Below are 16,928 nucleotides of genomic sequence, written 5' to 3'. Positions count from 1 at the left end.
CCGGCCCCATCCCCTGCTGGGACCCTGCTGGTCTGCTCCCCATTGGGGCACCTGGTGCAAAGCGGGTCCAGGTGGGACTTGGGCCTGATCCAGCTGCTCTCTTCGAGTGAGGCAGGTCCACAGTCGGCTGCTGCCCCCTCCCACAAGGGACAGGGGAGCTGGGCAGCTTCCTCCGGGCCTTCAGAACACGTCACCAGAGCCTGTGGCCCATCCAGCCCAGTATCCTGCTCTCCCCGTGGTCCACCAGATCCCTGCCGGATCCCTGCCAGAAGGATCTGAGCCCAGGAGCACTCTCCCAGCCCCAGGTTCCCAGCCACCGGCATTCAGAAGTGGGAGCCCTTTGCAAGGAAAGTCGCAACCTGTTTGGTGTGACAGCCTGGCTGGCTGGGGCGGAGGGGCGTCCCTGCCCCACCTGGGAAACTCCGGCAGAGTGATGGGTGAGCAGATTCCCCCTAACGAGCGCACGCCGTGGGGCACCCCCCAGTCTCGCATCTGTTGCAAGACAACAATAGTGGCCCGTGGGGGTCGGTGGGGCTGGGGAGAAGCGGCCCTGGCCAGGCCCCTTTTGTTGGGGGGCAGCCAGGCGTGCAATATGGAATCGGGTCTGACGCCCCCCCCACCCGGTGAAGGGGAGACGAGGTGAGAGAGGAAGGACGGAGACTCGGCAAGGGCCGGGCTGAGAAACAGCAGAAGTGGGGGGCTTACAGGCATGAGGAACCCGCAGCCTTCCTGCTCCCAGCAACAACCAGCATGCCCAGTGGTCAAGGAGGGCCTGAGTTTGTCGTCCCCAGCTTCTGGAGCAACCACAATGCTTTGCTGCAGCCATAGACCCTTTCTTCAGTCGCAAATGTTTCCGGCGGAACGGGGGCAATTTTCATTAGGATTAATAACAGGGGAAAGGTTAAGTGGGATCGCACTCCTAATGATGTTTACAGCCCCCCCTCCATACTCTGCAATCTAAGGGGGTGGGGAGCTGCTAGAAGAGCAAAGATTGGAGCAGTTAGCATGTGCAAAGTGCAACTTTTTGGGGAAGCCCTACACCCCACCTTAAATGAGAAATGAGGGGGCTGAGGCAGCCTTTAATTCCCGCCCCCCAGCTCCCGTTCTTTTGGGGCAACAAGCACCAGTCGGCACCAGTGCTGCTAACTGCATATTGACAGATTGGGAATGTGAGCCTGGGGAGCAAACCGGTTGCTGAAGGCAGGGAAGGAGCGTCTCACTCCCTTCTTCGCTGCGAGTGGAGAGTCCCAGGGGTGGGTGAAGGCAACATGTGTGGAACAGCGGATGCCCCTGGTACCTTTGTACAGGAAGCGAGTTTCAAGACATGCACAAACCTCTCTGCCCCGCATTGAGACCAGCAAAAGGCGTCTGAGTAGCAGACTGAGCAGACACCGGTCTTTCTCACTAGGCTGAGATGGATTGAAAGAAGTGAGAGAGTGAGAAATTATTAAAGAAAATATTTTCCCCTCCTTCATTCTGTTGGCTGAACTCTGCTGCATAGAAATCACACCAAGTGTGGCAACACTGAGACAAACATCAGAGAGAAATGTCTACCCAAGAAAAAGCAGAGCAAACAGAAAGTGGTGTGCCCACTTTGGAATGCAATCTGCTTTGGAGTAGAAACAAAGGGGCTGTCCATCTGGCCTGGAGGGATTTACGACTGATGGGTGCCAGTCGGGATAGTTCATAGTCATTTTGTTCTCCTGCAATCAATACAAATCAGTTGCTCCAAGACTGAACCTGCCCTCTATGAGGACTAGTGACTTGGTGCAATGTCACAGCCTTGCCAAGGGCATCTGGTTCTGTTTTCTTGTTCTTGATATCCCCTTTCCAGGGGTGCAGGAATCACTGAATCCAACCAGTCCAATCCACAACTCAGAATATCCCCCAAATATCTGCTAGAAGAGGAATATGGCAGAGCCCAAACTGCCAGACTTCTGTGGAGAGATGTCCTTCATCCCTGTAACATCTGGAACTGCCTCCATGCAAGGAGAAGATTCCCTGTGGGGAAATCCCTCCTCCTAATCCCACTGCCCCAACCAGAGTCAGAGGGAAAGTGGGGAGAGCAAGAACTTCAGTATTTGAGTCCCAAATTCTCTCATTCGAGGCAACGCCCGACTATGACAGCAAAACCATCGCCATTAGCCAGCGTAAACCCAGCTGGCTCGAAGCGGAAACGGCGTCTGCAGGGCCCAAGAGGCCACGTCATAGTCACTGGCCGCGATGGAAGAAGCTGAGAGCTGCCTGGCGAGAGACCACGCGGTGTCGATTCCTTCCTCTGTCCCCCTTCCTGGCCAGTGCTTGGCACGGTGGGTCACCTGCCCCGCCATCAAATGGGCTGCCACGTTTTGTCAATGGTCTGGATGTGCTCCTTGGCCTTCATCCGCAGCGAAGCGATGCTGGAGCTGCGCTGGTCCACGTCCTCCAGAGGGTACTTGTCCACAAACGTGGTGGCGCACTGGTAGGCGGCCGGCGCCATGGGCTGCATGCTCTGGGGCATGGCGGGTGGGCTGTTGAGGAAGGAGTGCCCTGTGTAGGCCGGCTGGAGGCCTTGCGTGGGGCCCATGAAGCCCGGGATGCTGTGGACGGCCGTGGCGCTGGAGATGGGCGAGGTCAGCCAGGGGTCCAAGGGGAGGGAGTTGCCGATGGGCCCCACGTTGGGGGCCATGGGGGGCCTGTTGAACGACAGCATGGGGGCATCGTGGAGCTTCATGGAGTTGGCCTCCATCTTCTCTTGCCGGCGCCACTTGGCCCTCCGATTCTGGAACCAGACCTGCGAAAAGGAGAAGCACCTTCTCAAAGCATCTAATGCATCATAATCACCACCATCATCGTTGTTATTCTATATTTATTGGCACCCTGCCTTTTCCCCTGATGGCGCTCAAGGCAGCTTACATTACAGATAAAAACAAGAATTGCTAAAAACAGAAAAACAATATATATATTAAAAATAAACATTGATAATTGCAACAAATTCAGCGGGCAGAATTCAGCGGCCAGGTTGCTCACCGCAGCAAGACGGTTTGAGCAGCTTGCACCAATCCTGGTCCGACTGCACTGGCTACCAATTAGTTTCTGAGCCCAATTCAAAGTGCTGGTTCTGACCAATAAAGCCTTAAATGGCTCAGGACCACAATATCTCAAGGACTGCCTCTTCCCATATAAACCTACCCAGACCCTGAGATCATCTTCCGAGGCCCTCCTTCGTGTGCCTCCTCCTCGAGAGGTGCGGAGGGTGGCAACACAAGAACAGGGCCTTCTCTGCAGTGGCTCCCCGTCTGTGGGAATGCTCTTCCCAGGGAAGTTCACTATACATTTTTAGGCGCCAGGCAAAAACGTTCCTTTTTAACCAGGCCTTTGGTTGATCTGATTTACATCCTATGCCCTTTTAAAATGTGTTTTTTTTGGGGGGGGGAGAAGCTATTGGGTTGATGTTATTTTTATTATGCATTTTGTGGTTTTATATCTTGATTTCATTCCGAGACCCCCGGGTGGTATATAAAGTCAAAGAAGAAGAGGAAGAAACAGCCCAGCCCCCTTATTAAAAGCACCCAGTTCCCCTAACACCTGGAGACCCACGGTTGAGAGAGGCTGCTGTCGATGGACCAGTGGTGGACTCCATCATGGCAGCGCCATCTGCTCCACCGCTTTGTCCCCAGAGCTCCTCGTTGTTCTTGCTCACCTGAACCCGGACCTCTGGCAAGTTGACTTTCATGGCCAGTTCCTCGCGGCTGTAGACGTCCGGGTAGTGAGACTTCTCGAAGGCCCTCTCCAGCTCGTGCAGCTGGTAGGTGGTGAAGGTGGTCCGGTTCCGCCGGTGCTTCTTCTTGGGCTGTTCCTCGTCCAGGTTCTCCGGCGTGGTCCCCTCGCTGTCCACGCTCTTCGGCAGCTCCCCCAGCTCCCCCTCGCACTTGCTGAGGAACATCTCGCCCGCCGATCTGCGCAGAAAAGGCAGAGAACTCCGGATGGTTCTGAGCAGCGTACTTTTCAGGGGCAGATATAGTGGGTCACAGAGCGGTGGCCAGGAATCCCCGGCAGGCAATTAGGAGAGGAGATGGGTAGAGGAGCGATGGGTTGCTTGGAGGAGATGGGTAGAGGAGCAATGGGTTGCTTGGAGGAGATGGGTAGAGGAGCAATGGGTTGCTTGGTTCCTCCTTTGCTGGTCAGTGGGGGCTGCAGGGCCAGTGCCGAAATTTAAAGGGCCCGCCAGGGGCCAGTCCGCTTTGTATATGAAAGATTGCAATTAGCCAAGAGGTTTAGTAAACCCAAATTTTGCAATGCAATGCAGGAGCCAAGCAAGCTGTACTAAAATGTTTGCACTGAGCTAAAAGTGTGTCTCAGAAATTCACAAACTAGTGAAAATAACCCACGAAACCCATAGTCAAAACAAAAAAAATTCCTTCCAGTAGCACCTTAAAGACCAACTAAGTCAGTTCTTGGTATGAGCTTTCGTGTGCATGCACACTTCTTCAGATACACTCACACGAAAGCTCATACCAAGAACTGACTTAGTTGGTCTTTAAGGTGCTACTGGAAGGAATTTTTTTTGTTTTGACTATGGCAGACCAACACGGCTACCTATCTGTAGCCACAAAACCCATGTGATATCAAAAGAAATCACTTTGCAAAAATATGTGTGGGTGCCTGGGGGAATTGCATACAGAAATGGGCATATTAGGATGCATTTGCCATGAAATGTTGATGGATTTTCATGAAGACTCGCTTTAAACAATATTTTTGCAAACTGAGGTGGAAACAAGGAGAACTGAGCTTGAGATTGGAAAATGAGAAACCAAGAGAAATCGCAATTAACACATTAATGCGCGCCACATTCTGTGTGCAAAGCAAAGGTTCTAGCTCTGAGCTAGTGATCTTTGCCTAAAAATGAAATAGTCCTCATAACTCTGTTGCCCACACTGACTGGCAGCAGGGCTCTGGTTTGACAGGACCTCATGGTGCTTGGAGATGCCAAGGGTGAAACTTAGAGCATGTGTCTCCCTTCTGCATCCCGACCCCAACCTGAAATGTCATCTATGACTTTATGCTAAAGATGCATTTGATGCATTGAAAGAGGAATCTATCAAATTTGCAATTTCCAAAGCTGTATGAGATCCACAACACCCTATTTTTTATGCAGTTCTCCAACCAACCAACCTTTTTAAAAAATGAACATATTACAGGAAAGTGTGCATAAAATTGAATATATGCATATGAAAATAACATTCAATGATACATTACGTTAGGGTACATTTCTTTCAAAAATGTGTTTGTTAAGTAAAAACTGCATACCAAAATATGATTATTAGCATAAATTTGCATTAGATTGCCAGGGAATTTTCATGAGGATTAATTTTTCTCTCTTACAAGCTGTGGCAGAAATGTGGAAAGCTGAATTTAAAATGGGAAAGGGTCTTTCCATCCCTCCTTTAGGGCTGCAATAAGGGAATCCTTAGTCCCCTAAGGAGAGGGCAAAAGAAAAAAAATGCGCCTTTTGCAGATAATAATTAACAACAATAAAATATCAACAGTTTGGGAGTAAAATCCCAGACCAGCTCATTGCCTCGGGTACAGTTGAGTGCAATTTAATTATTCCCAAAAGTTGATTGCAGCTGTTTAAAAGCAGGAGGTGGGGTGCTAGTACCTCAGGTTTGAAATCTTTCGGTGAAGAAAATGAAGAAGGCAGGGGAGCAAGCCATACCTGTCCCTTTTCCTGAGATGTCAGGTCCAAGGGGGATGCCAGCAGGTGGAAGCGGGCCGAGGCTCCTGGTCTGCCTGCTGCCTTCCAAGTTGGCACAACGCTGTGTCTGCCAAGCTCCACTACAGGAGCCCTGATCCTGGCTAAATCCCTGGATCAGGCGGACGAGGAGACACCTGTCTCGTGCCACTACTTCCTCCCCCCCCCCTCACACACATCTAGGGTAACCTTCTTCCAAGCAAGGGATGGTCCTGCCCCCAAGGGCAAAGATTCTAGACCTCATGGCCTGGAGTGAGGCAATTGTTTCAAAGAGGAACTGAGGAAGTGGCCATGAGTCCCTCTCACTCTGTGGGGCAACAGGGGCTGCAGGGCTGCAGACAGGGAGTCAGGATTGAAGCTCCCACTGGGAGTCCCCTTCTCCTGCCTCCTTCTGAGTTCTGCAAGGGGGACGCTGAGCCCATGGGGCAGCAGGAAGCTGGCAGGCTTGCAAGGCAGGAAAGGGGGGGCTGGCAAGGCAATGTCCCATTTACCTGAATGGACCAGCCTGCCAGTTTGTGCCCTTGTAACAATGTCCCCCAAACTGTTAGGGAGAGGGTTACATAGCAACACAAACGGGACCTGCCATCCGATGTCCTGTTCCAGCCAGCCAGAGATGTTCTCCTTTTAAAATGAGTTCCTGCCCACTGGCAGAATGAGCTGTTAAGGATTTCGAGCCTCAGTTTCCCAATGGGATGCTGTGGATTGTTCTTTCCCTTCTGCGGTTTCCCCCAACTTAATTATGGTGATAGGAGGGTGAGGTATACAAGGAGAGAGGGAGGGAGGGTTGTGGGAGAGTAGCAATCATTGCAGTTTTGAGATACAGAGAAAGGGGGGGCAGGATTGGGTCCCCCTGTGCCGTACGAAGAGCAGGCTCAGTGGTGCATTGATTTCACCGGGACTTCTCCTGTCACAGTGTGGGAAGGGACATGAATCTCCCACTCCCCACATCTAGATGGGAAGCCCCAGTCCCAGGGGCCAAATGCCTCCTCCAATAATTCTGTGGGGCCCTCAGGGCTCTCCCCTTCCTCTCTGGCCTGGCCCTGCAGCGTCCTCTGAGGCTGTCTCTCCCTGGCTTGGATGGAGAATGGTGTGTGTGTGTGTGAACCTTTGTGCGGCTGGGATGTAGCTGTTTGTGCAGAAGAGTCACCCAGTTTTTCATCTGAGCCCCTCCGCAGCATCATGTGTCCTGCTGTTCCAAAGACTGACTACGATGACATTGCGGCTCACTGACTGAAAACTGTCCCAGCTGCACAGCAAATGATTTTGGGAAGGGGGAAGCTTTTCTAAAGTGGCCTGAAATGAACGCTGCTTGGGGGGGGGGAGGCTGGGGGGCGTGTTTGTGTTTCTGAGCCATCATTTTTGCTCCCTGCAAAACTGGCCTTGCACACCTTATTGTGGCATAAGCATTTGTGGCCTCCTGGGATTATATTGTTTCGGGAGGTGGCGAGTAATTTGCATGGGCCCTGATCCAACAGGAAATTCTCCTGTGCAACCCGCAAGTGTCGCTCTCACCAGCTGCCACTTAGCGACCTCCTGGGCTAAGTTCAAGGTGTAAAAGGCCCTATAGGGTGTGGGATCAGGAGACCTGACAGGCTGTCTCCCCCGCTATAGTCCCATTTACTCTGTAGGTGATGCCACCTTTTCAGGAGTCTCCTTCTGCACAATGTAGGCCCTTTGGAATTCCCTTTCCCTTAAATGTCTTTGGGCACCTCCTCTTGCAACAAGCCTTTGAAGTAGAGATCTTCCCAATCTGCATCTTCATCAGAATTGCTTTTTGCAATTCTCTTAAAGACTGCTTGATCACTGTCCCCCCCCCCCCCGCCTGACCCCGCTCCTTAGGAAGGAAGGGTGGGATATAAACATAATTGCAAAAAATAAATGTATAGCCCTGTTGTTTGTGCAGGAGAAGTCCCTGTTGGGTCTGCTATGCCTTTCCCCACTCCCTGGGCTGGATCCATCACCCTCAGCGATGCTCTGGATCCTGCCCTCAGGCCAAGCTACCTCTGGATCCCCTACACAAAATTAGAAGAGGGAAGGAATCTAATTTGGTTCATGTTTAAAGACAAAGCTGCCTAAGTCACACTCCCTAAAACGAAACAATATTTGCTCCGCCCAGCCACAAACTGGAAATCTGGAGAATCAAACTTAAGAATGGAAATGGCGCAACCCCCCCCCCCGCGCAAAATCTGAGAAACTGAAATTAATGGATGTTCCCCCTCCCTGTACAAAATTTCACACTGCAACAGAAAGTTTGTCTCTTAGGCATCTTCCCTTCTCCGCCCCCCCCAACAAAATTCTTCTGACACCCTCTTGCATTTCCATCTGTGGCCCCCCGCCCTGCAGGATTTGTGCCCAGGTCCAGTCCACAAGTGACTTCCTGGGAGAAGAAACGGAGTCAGTTTCAGCTCTCTTTGCCCAACACCTCCTTCCCCAGTTCAGCCTCTTGGCCTTCCCAGTACTCAAGAAGGCAGAGGGGATGTCAAAAGATGTGCTGAATTTATTTATTTATTTTCAAACTCTTAACAAAAGGCCTTCGCTAAAATTTATGTAGTTAGAAAAATAGAGAGTTTATTTGTCCACTTTTTCCTGCCCGATTGTCCTAGCCAGGCTCAGTATGTCTTTACCCCCTCATATCTTTTTTTCTTTTTGAAACAATCAACTCCACCTTATCCACAGCAGGTTTTTTTTTTCCTTTTTGGCTTTAAGTTCTTAAGCTCGAAGATTGAAAGGAAAAGCATCGCCGAGACGCACAATCTCTTGGGGATTTAGTTGCTATCCGAATGTTGATTTATTCTTAAAAGACACTTTTGCTTTCCGGAAATGTTACAGCGACTGGAAAGGGGATGGGGGGGGGCAGAAAGGGCATTTTGCTGGGCCCACTTGTGGCAAGGGGGGAATATTGGGGGGCGGATTCCCCATGCCCTCCTAATATGGTCTAATATTGGGAGGAAAGTAATAAAAGTCCCCAGCTGTAGAATTCAAGGAAGCCAGCCCTCCTGGGAAGGAGAGAGACACTTGCTGGAATGTAGATATCAGGTCAACTGGGGCTGGGTGTTATATTCTTGCTTCAGCTGATCAGCTTGAACTGCCTATTGATGACCTTAATTTGTATTATTGTTCACATCTATGTTGGGATTCTGTGATTTCAGTGGCAATTTTATTTAGGTGGGGTCGAGGGGGTTAAGGTTGGGCCCCTTTGCAACTGACTGCTATGCTCTCCTTCCTCCCTTTCAAATTGTTAAAATAAAAAAAAGCAATTATCCTCTATATTTGCAGCCCCTGCTCCAGGGGTTGGGAGTCACAGCAAACCTCTAGCACTCTCTGGAACGGAGAGGAAAACAATCTACTTGTCTCAATTTTCTGTCAGGATTTGGTATGAATCTTCGGCAAAATCCCCCAGGGCAGCAACATTAACAAGCGATGGATATAATAATATTGAAAGGAAACAAGAGAAAATAAAGATGGTTACGAAGGCTCTGTTACCTGCTCCCGGCCCTACTTGGATTTGCTCAGAAGTATTTAACTTTGACGGTCCCCTTCAGGAAGCCAAACAAGCGGCTAACTCGCTCACAATCTTCTCGCTTGGCAGCCAAGATGCTCAGTGGTCGCCTTAGCTGTCACGGAGCCCACCTCGCCTAAAGCCCCAAGGAGATTCTTTATTTAGTCTTGCAGATGTCACTGGACCCTTGCAGATTGGAAATGAGTCCAGCGGATTAGGACGAGGTTATTAATTGGAGGCCTTCCCCTTTAAGAATGATTGACAGTTACTTTCTGGCTAAGTAATTGCTCTAAGTGTCCCCTTGGTTCAGCCACTGGGCTGGGCTGGGCTGGGGGCGGCTGGCGGGGCGGAGGGGACACCGAGGGCCAAGCGGCGCCCCCCCTCCCCACTTGGATTGTCTTCCACACAAAAGCCCCCCGCTGCAGTTTCCCCTCCTAATCCCCTCATTACAGGAGAGGGAAAGAATGATTAGACACAGAGAGAAGAAAAGAAGGGGCACCACAGAAATGGAGGGAGGGTTTCCGGAAACAATGGCCTTTGTCTTTGGGCAGCAGGCTGAAGGGATGGATCCCAGGGCCGGGGGGGGGGGGCAACTTCCTAACTTGGACTCCTTGCACGGCAGCCAAGGGATGTGTGAACTGGCGTGGCAGAGCCTGGAAGCACAACAAGGACGCTTTGGGGGGTCAGGTGCAAAGCTGAATGTGGCCCTTGGCGTAGTGCCACTAATGGAGCCTGGGCACAATCGGGCAGGAGGTTCAGCAGCCCTAATGCGTGTCGAGGTGTAGGGAGACGCTGCTTGAAGGGAGAGAAGCTTCTGGCAGGATCATGACCCCCAGGCCTCCCCCTCCGCCCCCGTTCCGCCCTCCAAAATGCAAGTGACCAGGCCTCATGGTGGGCCTCCCCCTGACACCCCCCCCAACCTGGGCAGCTTGCCTGATGGCTGGCTGTGTGTGGCCAGGATGGAGAAACTATTGTGGCCCTTGGATTGGAGTCCGTTCTCTGGAAAGCACCTCTTTGCATTTGACACCAGGCATGGCAACCACGGCCTCCAAAATGTCCTGAGATACTTTGACCATTGTGAAGAGCCCGGCTGGGTGAGAGGCCGGTATCCTGCTCCCAAACATGCATCTGTGGGAAGCCCGCAAGCCAGGGTCTGGCCCACGTTTTGTCCCTCAGGAGAGAGAGGGGGGGGTCACATCCACAGGAGACATTTGAAGCCCCTTGAGAGTACATGGCTTTCCCCAAAGACCCCTGGGCTCTGAGCTCCTGTTTGCAGGACCATTAACAAACTCCACTTCCCATGATTCTTTGGGGGGAGCCATGCGCTTTCAATGCAGGCTGTGGGTGGGAGCCCTGTCTCTCCCTGCGCAGCTCCCACTCACCTGCCATGACTAACAGGTGCTGACTATGGTGGGCCAGCTGAGTCTGTTTGGGCTTCTCTCGCTTTCTCACTTTTCCCAGTCTTAAGTTCGGTTCTTCAAATTTCTACATCAGTTTGCAATTATTGCTATTTCATCATGAAAATTCATGAGTGTTCTAGTGCAAATTCCTCCAAATGATACACAAGTTTTTATGCAGTTTTCCTAGTGGCCTTTTTCAGTGTGAGGGCCAAAATCTCTTCTGTGCAGGCTTCTGGGGGGGGGGGAAGGGGAGGGCTCTGAGATTTCCCAGCCTTGGTCTAGACTGGGGAAGTAAAGAATCTGATGGAACTCATAACATGATTGCTTTTTAGAATGTAAGCTTTGAAATGTTCTATTTTGTGTAAACTGTGAGCATAGGATTTAAAACGTAGTTACACTGGGTACACACACACACACACATCACGCTCAAAGCGGCTTACAACAAAGAAAACACAAACACATTTGCAAAAACAATTTAATTATTATGTAATGAAGGCAGCAAAACAACACAATAGCAAATATAAAGGTAAAGGTAGCCCTGCCCATACGGGCCAGTCTTGCCAGACTCTGGGGTTGTGCGCCCATCTCACTCAAGAGGCCGGGGGCCAGCGCTGTCCGAAGACACTTCCGGGTCACGTGGCCAGCGTGACATCGCTGCTCTGGCGAGCCAGAGCCGCACACGGAAACGCCGTTTACCTTCCCGCTAGAAAGCGGTCCCTGTTTATCTACTTGCACCCGAGGGTGCTTTCGAACTGCTAGGTTGGCAGGCGCTGGGACCGAGCAGCGGGAGCGCACCCCGCAGCAGGGATTCGAACCGCCGACCTTTCGATCAGCAAGTCCTAGGCGCTGAGGCTTTAACCCACAGCGCCACCCGCGTCCCAATAGCAAATATAGTCGCATGCAAAAGCCAACATTTTAGTGCAGCACTGTAAATAGAGCAAGAGTACATAAAGGGCCCCCAGCACCCCACAGCAAAAATAATAAGGTTTGGCCTGATCCCATAGGTTCTGATGTAAAATGTGCAAGAAGAACCCTGCCTCATTTTCTAATGCCGCTCATTGCACCTCCTTCTCTCACTCTGTGTTCCTGCTGGGACTAGCAGACTTTCTCTCTAATGTCCAGCTGGGGAACAGAGTGCTTTTGAGTTTGTACAGCGCCCCCCCCCCACTTAGCCAGCAACGGAGGCTGTCACCCCTAGAAGTGCAACGCTGGCATTCTTTCAACCAGAAGGCAATTTTGTCTTGATTTTACCACCCCTGAGCTTCCACCATCTGTCCCAAGTGGAGTCGGGCTCCTTTAAATTCATTTCATTAATTAAATGACATTTCAATTAAATCAACTATTTAGGCGTAATAAGCAGCCCACCCGCAAAGCTGAGAAAGAGAGCAAATGAGCCACTATTATTCACCAACTGCAACACAGGCATGTGCAAAACCATTTTTAAAGAAGAAAAGTTCTTTTAAAAATAATCGTTGTTTTATTCTATTTTCAAAGGGAAGCATTTAATGTCACAACAAAGAGAGACTCCAATCCAAGCTAGATGCTTCCTCCTTGTTCTGGGGGACTTGAGAGCCCCCCGGGCCAAGTCTTTCAGCATAAGGCTGACACCATTTACCGGGGGGGGGGGTGATGGGAGCCAACAACATGTGCAGGATGACCAGGGAAGATGAACCTTCCTTTCTCTCCGATTCTCATTTTCCCAGTCTTAAAATTCATTTCTCCATGTTTCTGCATTGGTTTGAGATTCATTAATTTGTAAAGTCCTCCTAAAAACCCACCTGCATTTTAATGTACATTTCCCCCAATATATAAATGGTTTTGCACATGCATGCGGCAGCTAGACTGGTGACTGGGAGCGGCCGCCGAGACCATATAACACCGGTCTTGAAAGACCTACATTGGCTCCCAGTACGTTTCCGAGCACGATTCAAAGTGTTGGTGCTGACCTTTAAAGCCCTAAACGGCCTCGGTCCAGTATACCTGAAGGAGCGTCTCCACCCCCATCATTCTGCCCGGACGCTGAGGTCCAGCGCCGAGGGCCTTCTGGCGGTTCCCTCATTGCGAGAAGCAAAGCTACAGGGAACCAGGCAGAGGGCCTTCTCGGTAGTGGTGCCCACCCTGTGGAACGCCCTTCCAGCAGATGTCAAAGCGATAAACAACTACCTGACATTCAGAAGACATCTTAAGGCAGCCCTGTTCAGGGAAGTTTTTAACGTGTGATATTTTACTGTATTTTTGGTTTCTATGGAAGCTGCCCAGAGTGGCTGGGGAGGCCCAGCCAGATGGGCGGGGTATAAATAAAAAATAAATTATTATATAAATGTTTTCAGATGCAATTTTGGCCAATATACTTTTTCTGCAAGGCGATATAAAGTTATTAGAATAACTTGTAACTAAGAACTTAAACCTGAGTTCACACATTTCCTCTTCCCTCCCAACCTACTTTGGAGTCATTCTTCTTAGATTGTAAGCTTGAGAGTCAGTTAAAAAAGAGAGGAAGGAGCTGTCCTTAGTGTCCCTGGAGACGGAAGGATGAGCTGGAAAGAGGCTTGCAAGTTGCCCTGCAGAAAATGCTGGTCTCCTAAGCAGCACTGCCTTTCCCCTGGCCAAAGCGGATACATCCACAGCCTGACCCAAGGTGGGTTCCAAATACATGGCAAAAGAGGAAGAAATCTCCTGCCCCCATGCATGTTTTGGTTAAAAGTGGGTTGTGGTTCTGAAAAGGTTGAAGATTGGACCATACTGGGGAAAGCAGAGGGCTTCCCAGGTTCCTGCCCATTCAGAATCATGAGGACTAGCACCTGACTTTGCTAGCACCACTAGGAAGCTCTGGGGAAGCGAGGCAAGCCCTCTGCTGGGGTGCAGGGCCTGTGAGGTGCTATGCAATGCCTCTCAAATTTCACCTGGGGGTGAATCTGCTGTGGATTGGGACCAGAAAGCACAGTGGTTGATCTCAGGGTAAAGGGAACTGTCCTGGAGCCACGGATCTCAGGGCTCCGTTTCTGGCAGGAAGGAAAGCGGCTAACCCAGCTGCCCTCTGCCAGCCTGAGCGGTGTGAGGATTTAGTTTTTCCACACCCTGCCAGGCTCCCCCTCCTTGCCCCCCCACCTAACCTCCTTAAGGTGTCGTCAAAGGAGGGTGTTGAGCAGAGAGGAGGAAGAAATCGGAGGGTGATTATTTGCCCAATGATGATAATTGCCTTCCCAAGACGCAGATAGCAAATTGATTTCCTTCCTAGGCCGGGTCCTGTAATCACTTCATCACTTTAAAATATTAATGCTACACTTCTTTCCTCGTTTCCCAATTACCCTAATTGAAGCCAAATTGGCTAAAGAGGTGCAAGGCAGGGGTATCAAGGGGGTTTAGTTCACTCAAATGACAGTTTTAAACTTGACTAAGCCTATTAGACACCAAAGCTGATAACACTTAGAGACGCTGTGTCAGCTTACTGGAGGGGGGACAAAGGATTGGGGAGATGGGGGGAGGACTAAGGCCAAGAGCTGGATGGCCGGGGGGGGGGGGGCGAGGTGGCCACGTGACCTGCTCTTAAAAGGACTTAGCACTTTTTCAGATCATTAAGAGAACTTTCCTGGATGGGGGCAAGAACAGGGTGGGGTGGAATGCAGAAGGGCCCCAAAACACCCAGGGGCAGTTTATTGGGCAGAAAGGTGAGCAGCAGGGAGAAAGAAACTAGTTAGAGGGGTTCAGAGGTCCTTCAAGGCTTCCTCCCACCACAATACTTCTGCCACTGCATTTAGAAATCATAAAAATGTGGAATGCAGTGAGGAATGCTCCGGTTTGGGGTGCCAGCCAGCCAGCTGCCCCTCTTGGGACTAGATGACCCTTGGGGTCCCTTCCAAGTCTACAATTCTGTGCCCTGGAAAGGGGGGGAGGTAGTGAGGGCCTAGGAAGAACCTGCTAGATCAGACTCAGGTCAGCCCCACACCGCACATTTAATTAACCCGTGGCACCAAGCCCTGTGTCAATTGAAACACCCTTGGACAAACATTGAAACACAAAAAGGAGATCTCAGCAGGCTGCTGTGGATCCCTCTCATAGTCACCAATTGCCCTCTGCTCTTTTTGATTAATAACTTTCCTGGATCAGACCAGAAATCCACTCTGCCCAGCACCCTCCTTCCAACAGTGGACAGCCAGGAAGCCCACAGCCAGCCCATCGTTCTGACCCCCGTCTCTGACCAGAGCACCCACCATTCTGAAGGGACTGTGCCCTTCTGAAGAAGGCCTGCCTAGGACTGTGGCTACAAAATCGTGCTCTCCATGTCTGTAGCATCAGAAGGGGAGACACAACTAGCTTTGATACCTCTGGCCAACTGCACCCAGAAGAAGTCTCTGTACCGCTCTTCTTCCTGACATGCACCTGGAACCCAAAGCCGCTAGTGTGGGGCATTCCCACATGACAATATGCCCAGTTTCCCTGAGTTATGTCTAAGCCCCGCGAGACTGCACTGGGAAACCAATCTGATTACGCGCACCCCAGCCCCATTTCCGCCACATCCAAGGCTAAGCTGGAGGTGACAGCTGCATGCTCCAAGCGCTGGCACGGCCCTGCGGCCGTCCTGGCACAGCTGTGTCCTGGAGAGGTGCAGGTCAGATGGTGAAGATGTGGGATTGTTGCATTGAGTCAAAGATCTCCCAGCCCACCCCCAACAAACTCACACAGACATGCAGACGACGTTCAGTTCCCCCGCTCCATACCCTCTCCTAGCACAGATGCTGAGTCCGGCCACAGCCGAAATAATCCCCAAACAGGTGCCCTTATTGGCTCCACGCGGCTGCTCTGGATGCAGGCCGAGTCCCAAAGCAAACCTGCAAGGCCTGAGCAGGTGGAGCTGGTCTTGCAGGTGTGGATTCTCCCTGCACTGCAGTCCCATCTCCGCAGCAGCCGGCCATCGTCCCCAGAGCCTGAGCTCCACTGCAGTCCAAAACCGTCGCGCAGTCTCCCCTTGCAGTGCTTGTGTTGTGAGGAAGTTAACTGGGCTTAGTCAATTAATTAATATATTGCTGACGTGCTTTTGGGACCTTTGGACGAAATGGGCTTGGGGGGGTGAGAATGTGTTATCATTCTCAGTAATCAATCCCATCAGGTCTTATTAACTAGCTCATTGTTTCATTACGATTCTTAATCTTGGGTTGTTTGGTGAAGAGAGAGAGACGGGCTGGCAAAAGGGAGGCCAGGGGCCCCTACGTTTGGATCGACAACCCAAGAAGGAGCAGGATCCTCCACTTACTTTGCAGAAACTAAGCGTAAGACACGGGCTGGCATTTTCTGAAAATGCAGTGAAATTGGGATTTGCAGAACCTGCCCTCCAATTTCCCCCAGTTGATACCAAGGAAAGTGCTCTTGGGCCCCGAGAGAAGAGGCAGTTACGTCCACGTGTGGCAATAGTTCATCCTACTAGCATCTACTGGCTTAATCATGAGACACAGCTACTTTCTTATCTTTCCTTCCATCCTGCTTCCTCCAGAGTTTTAGCAATAGCTCCTGCGCACATGTCCGTCTCTCCTGGTTGCAAACACAAAGTTCCTATTCCAGCCTTTGCTCTCTCAGCCCTTTCCTCACACATTTCAGTTTTCATTCAAGCTCTGGCAAGGTCCAGGTCCAGGTGTAATAGATCATAACGTTGTTACAAACATCCCATTTCTGCAAGCCAAGAGAGGTGGCCAAGGAGATGGATTTGTCTCAGAAGGGATCAGATCTGCCTTCCTGACTTGAGTGGCAATTGAAATTAGGGTTTGGCAAATCTATTAATTTTGTTTTCTCTCAGTTTCTCATTTTCCCATCCCTTAGTTCGGTTCTCCACATTCCCACATCCGTTTGCATTTTAAAGAAAAAAAATCATGAAAGTTCAGCAGCATTTTACTCCAGATTTCTAATACACGTTTGTGCATGCAATTTTGCACAATATGTACATCTTTGCAAAGCAATGTCCCCTAGTATAATGCATTTTTGCATGTTGTTTTCACTCATATATACAGTCTTATGTACATTTTGGGGTCTGTGGGGTGTTAGGGGAGGGGTGGTGCCTCTGGTGGGGGGCACATCCTGCTCCTTCTGGGGCAGTCTGCCCACCTTTGGTCCTGACCTGCACTCAGCTGTCACCTGCAGCAGCGCCTAGAAGCTGCCAGGATGCCACAGTGGCCACAATCCCCGGAATGGCTTCCACTGGTGAGTGTAGCCAATGGGTCTCAAACCCTTGGGGGGCTGGGGGCTTCTCCTGCATGCAAAGACAGGCTCTGGCAGATGGAGCAGACAAGACCAAGAGGGGGTGCAG

The 16,928-nt window shown here is 50.9% G+C and overlaps 1 protein-coding gene across 1 annotated transcript; it reads right to left on the bottom strand.

Moving 5' to 3' along the window:
- Window positions 1-1,812: 1,812 nt before the first annotated feature.
- On the bottom strand, window positions 1,813-9,324 carry LOC309360923 (retinal homeobox protein Rx1). The gene is made up of 3 exons (XM_081895911.1): window positions 9,218-9,324; window positions 3,683-3,938; window positions 1,813-2,773 (listed from the first exon to the last, which is right to left on the bottom strand). The coding sequence occupies exons 2-3, from the start codon at window positions 3,923-3,925 to the stop codon at window positions 2,330-2,332; spliced, it is 687 nt and encodes a 228-aa protein (XP_081752037.1). The 5' UTR covers window positions 3,926-3,938; window positions 9,218-9,324; the 3' UTR covers window positions 1,813-2,329.
- Between the last annotated feature and the right edge of the window lie 7,604 nt (window positions 9,325-16,928).

This window comes from Podarcis melisellensis, assembly GCF_964234715.1.
Source record: "Podarcis melisellensis genome assembly, chromosome: 18".
Lineage (NCBI taxonomy): Eukaryota > Metazoa > Chordata > Lepidosauria > Squamata > Lacertidae > Podarcis > Podarcis melisellensis.
This window is presented reverse-complemented; position numbering and strand designations above follow the sequence as displayed.

Excerpts from the sequence above, each read along its gene's own strand:
- LOC309360923 (XM_081895911.1), bottom strand. The coding sequence starts at position 3,925 with ATGTTCCTCAGCAAGTGCGAGGGGGAGCTGGGGGAGCTGCCGAAGAGC. Across the intron at positions 2,774-3,682 it reads TGCCAGAGGTCCGGGTTCAG|GTCTGGTTCCAGAATCGGAG; the intron begins GTGAGCAAGAAC and ends TCCTTTTCGCAG.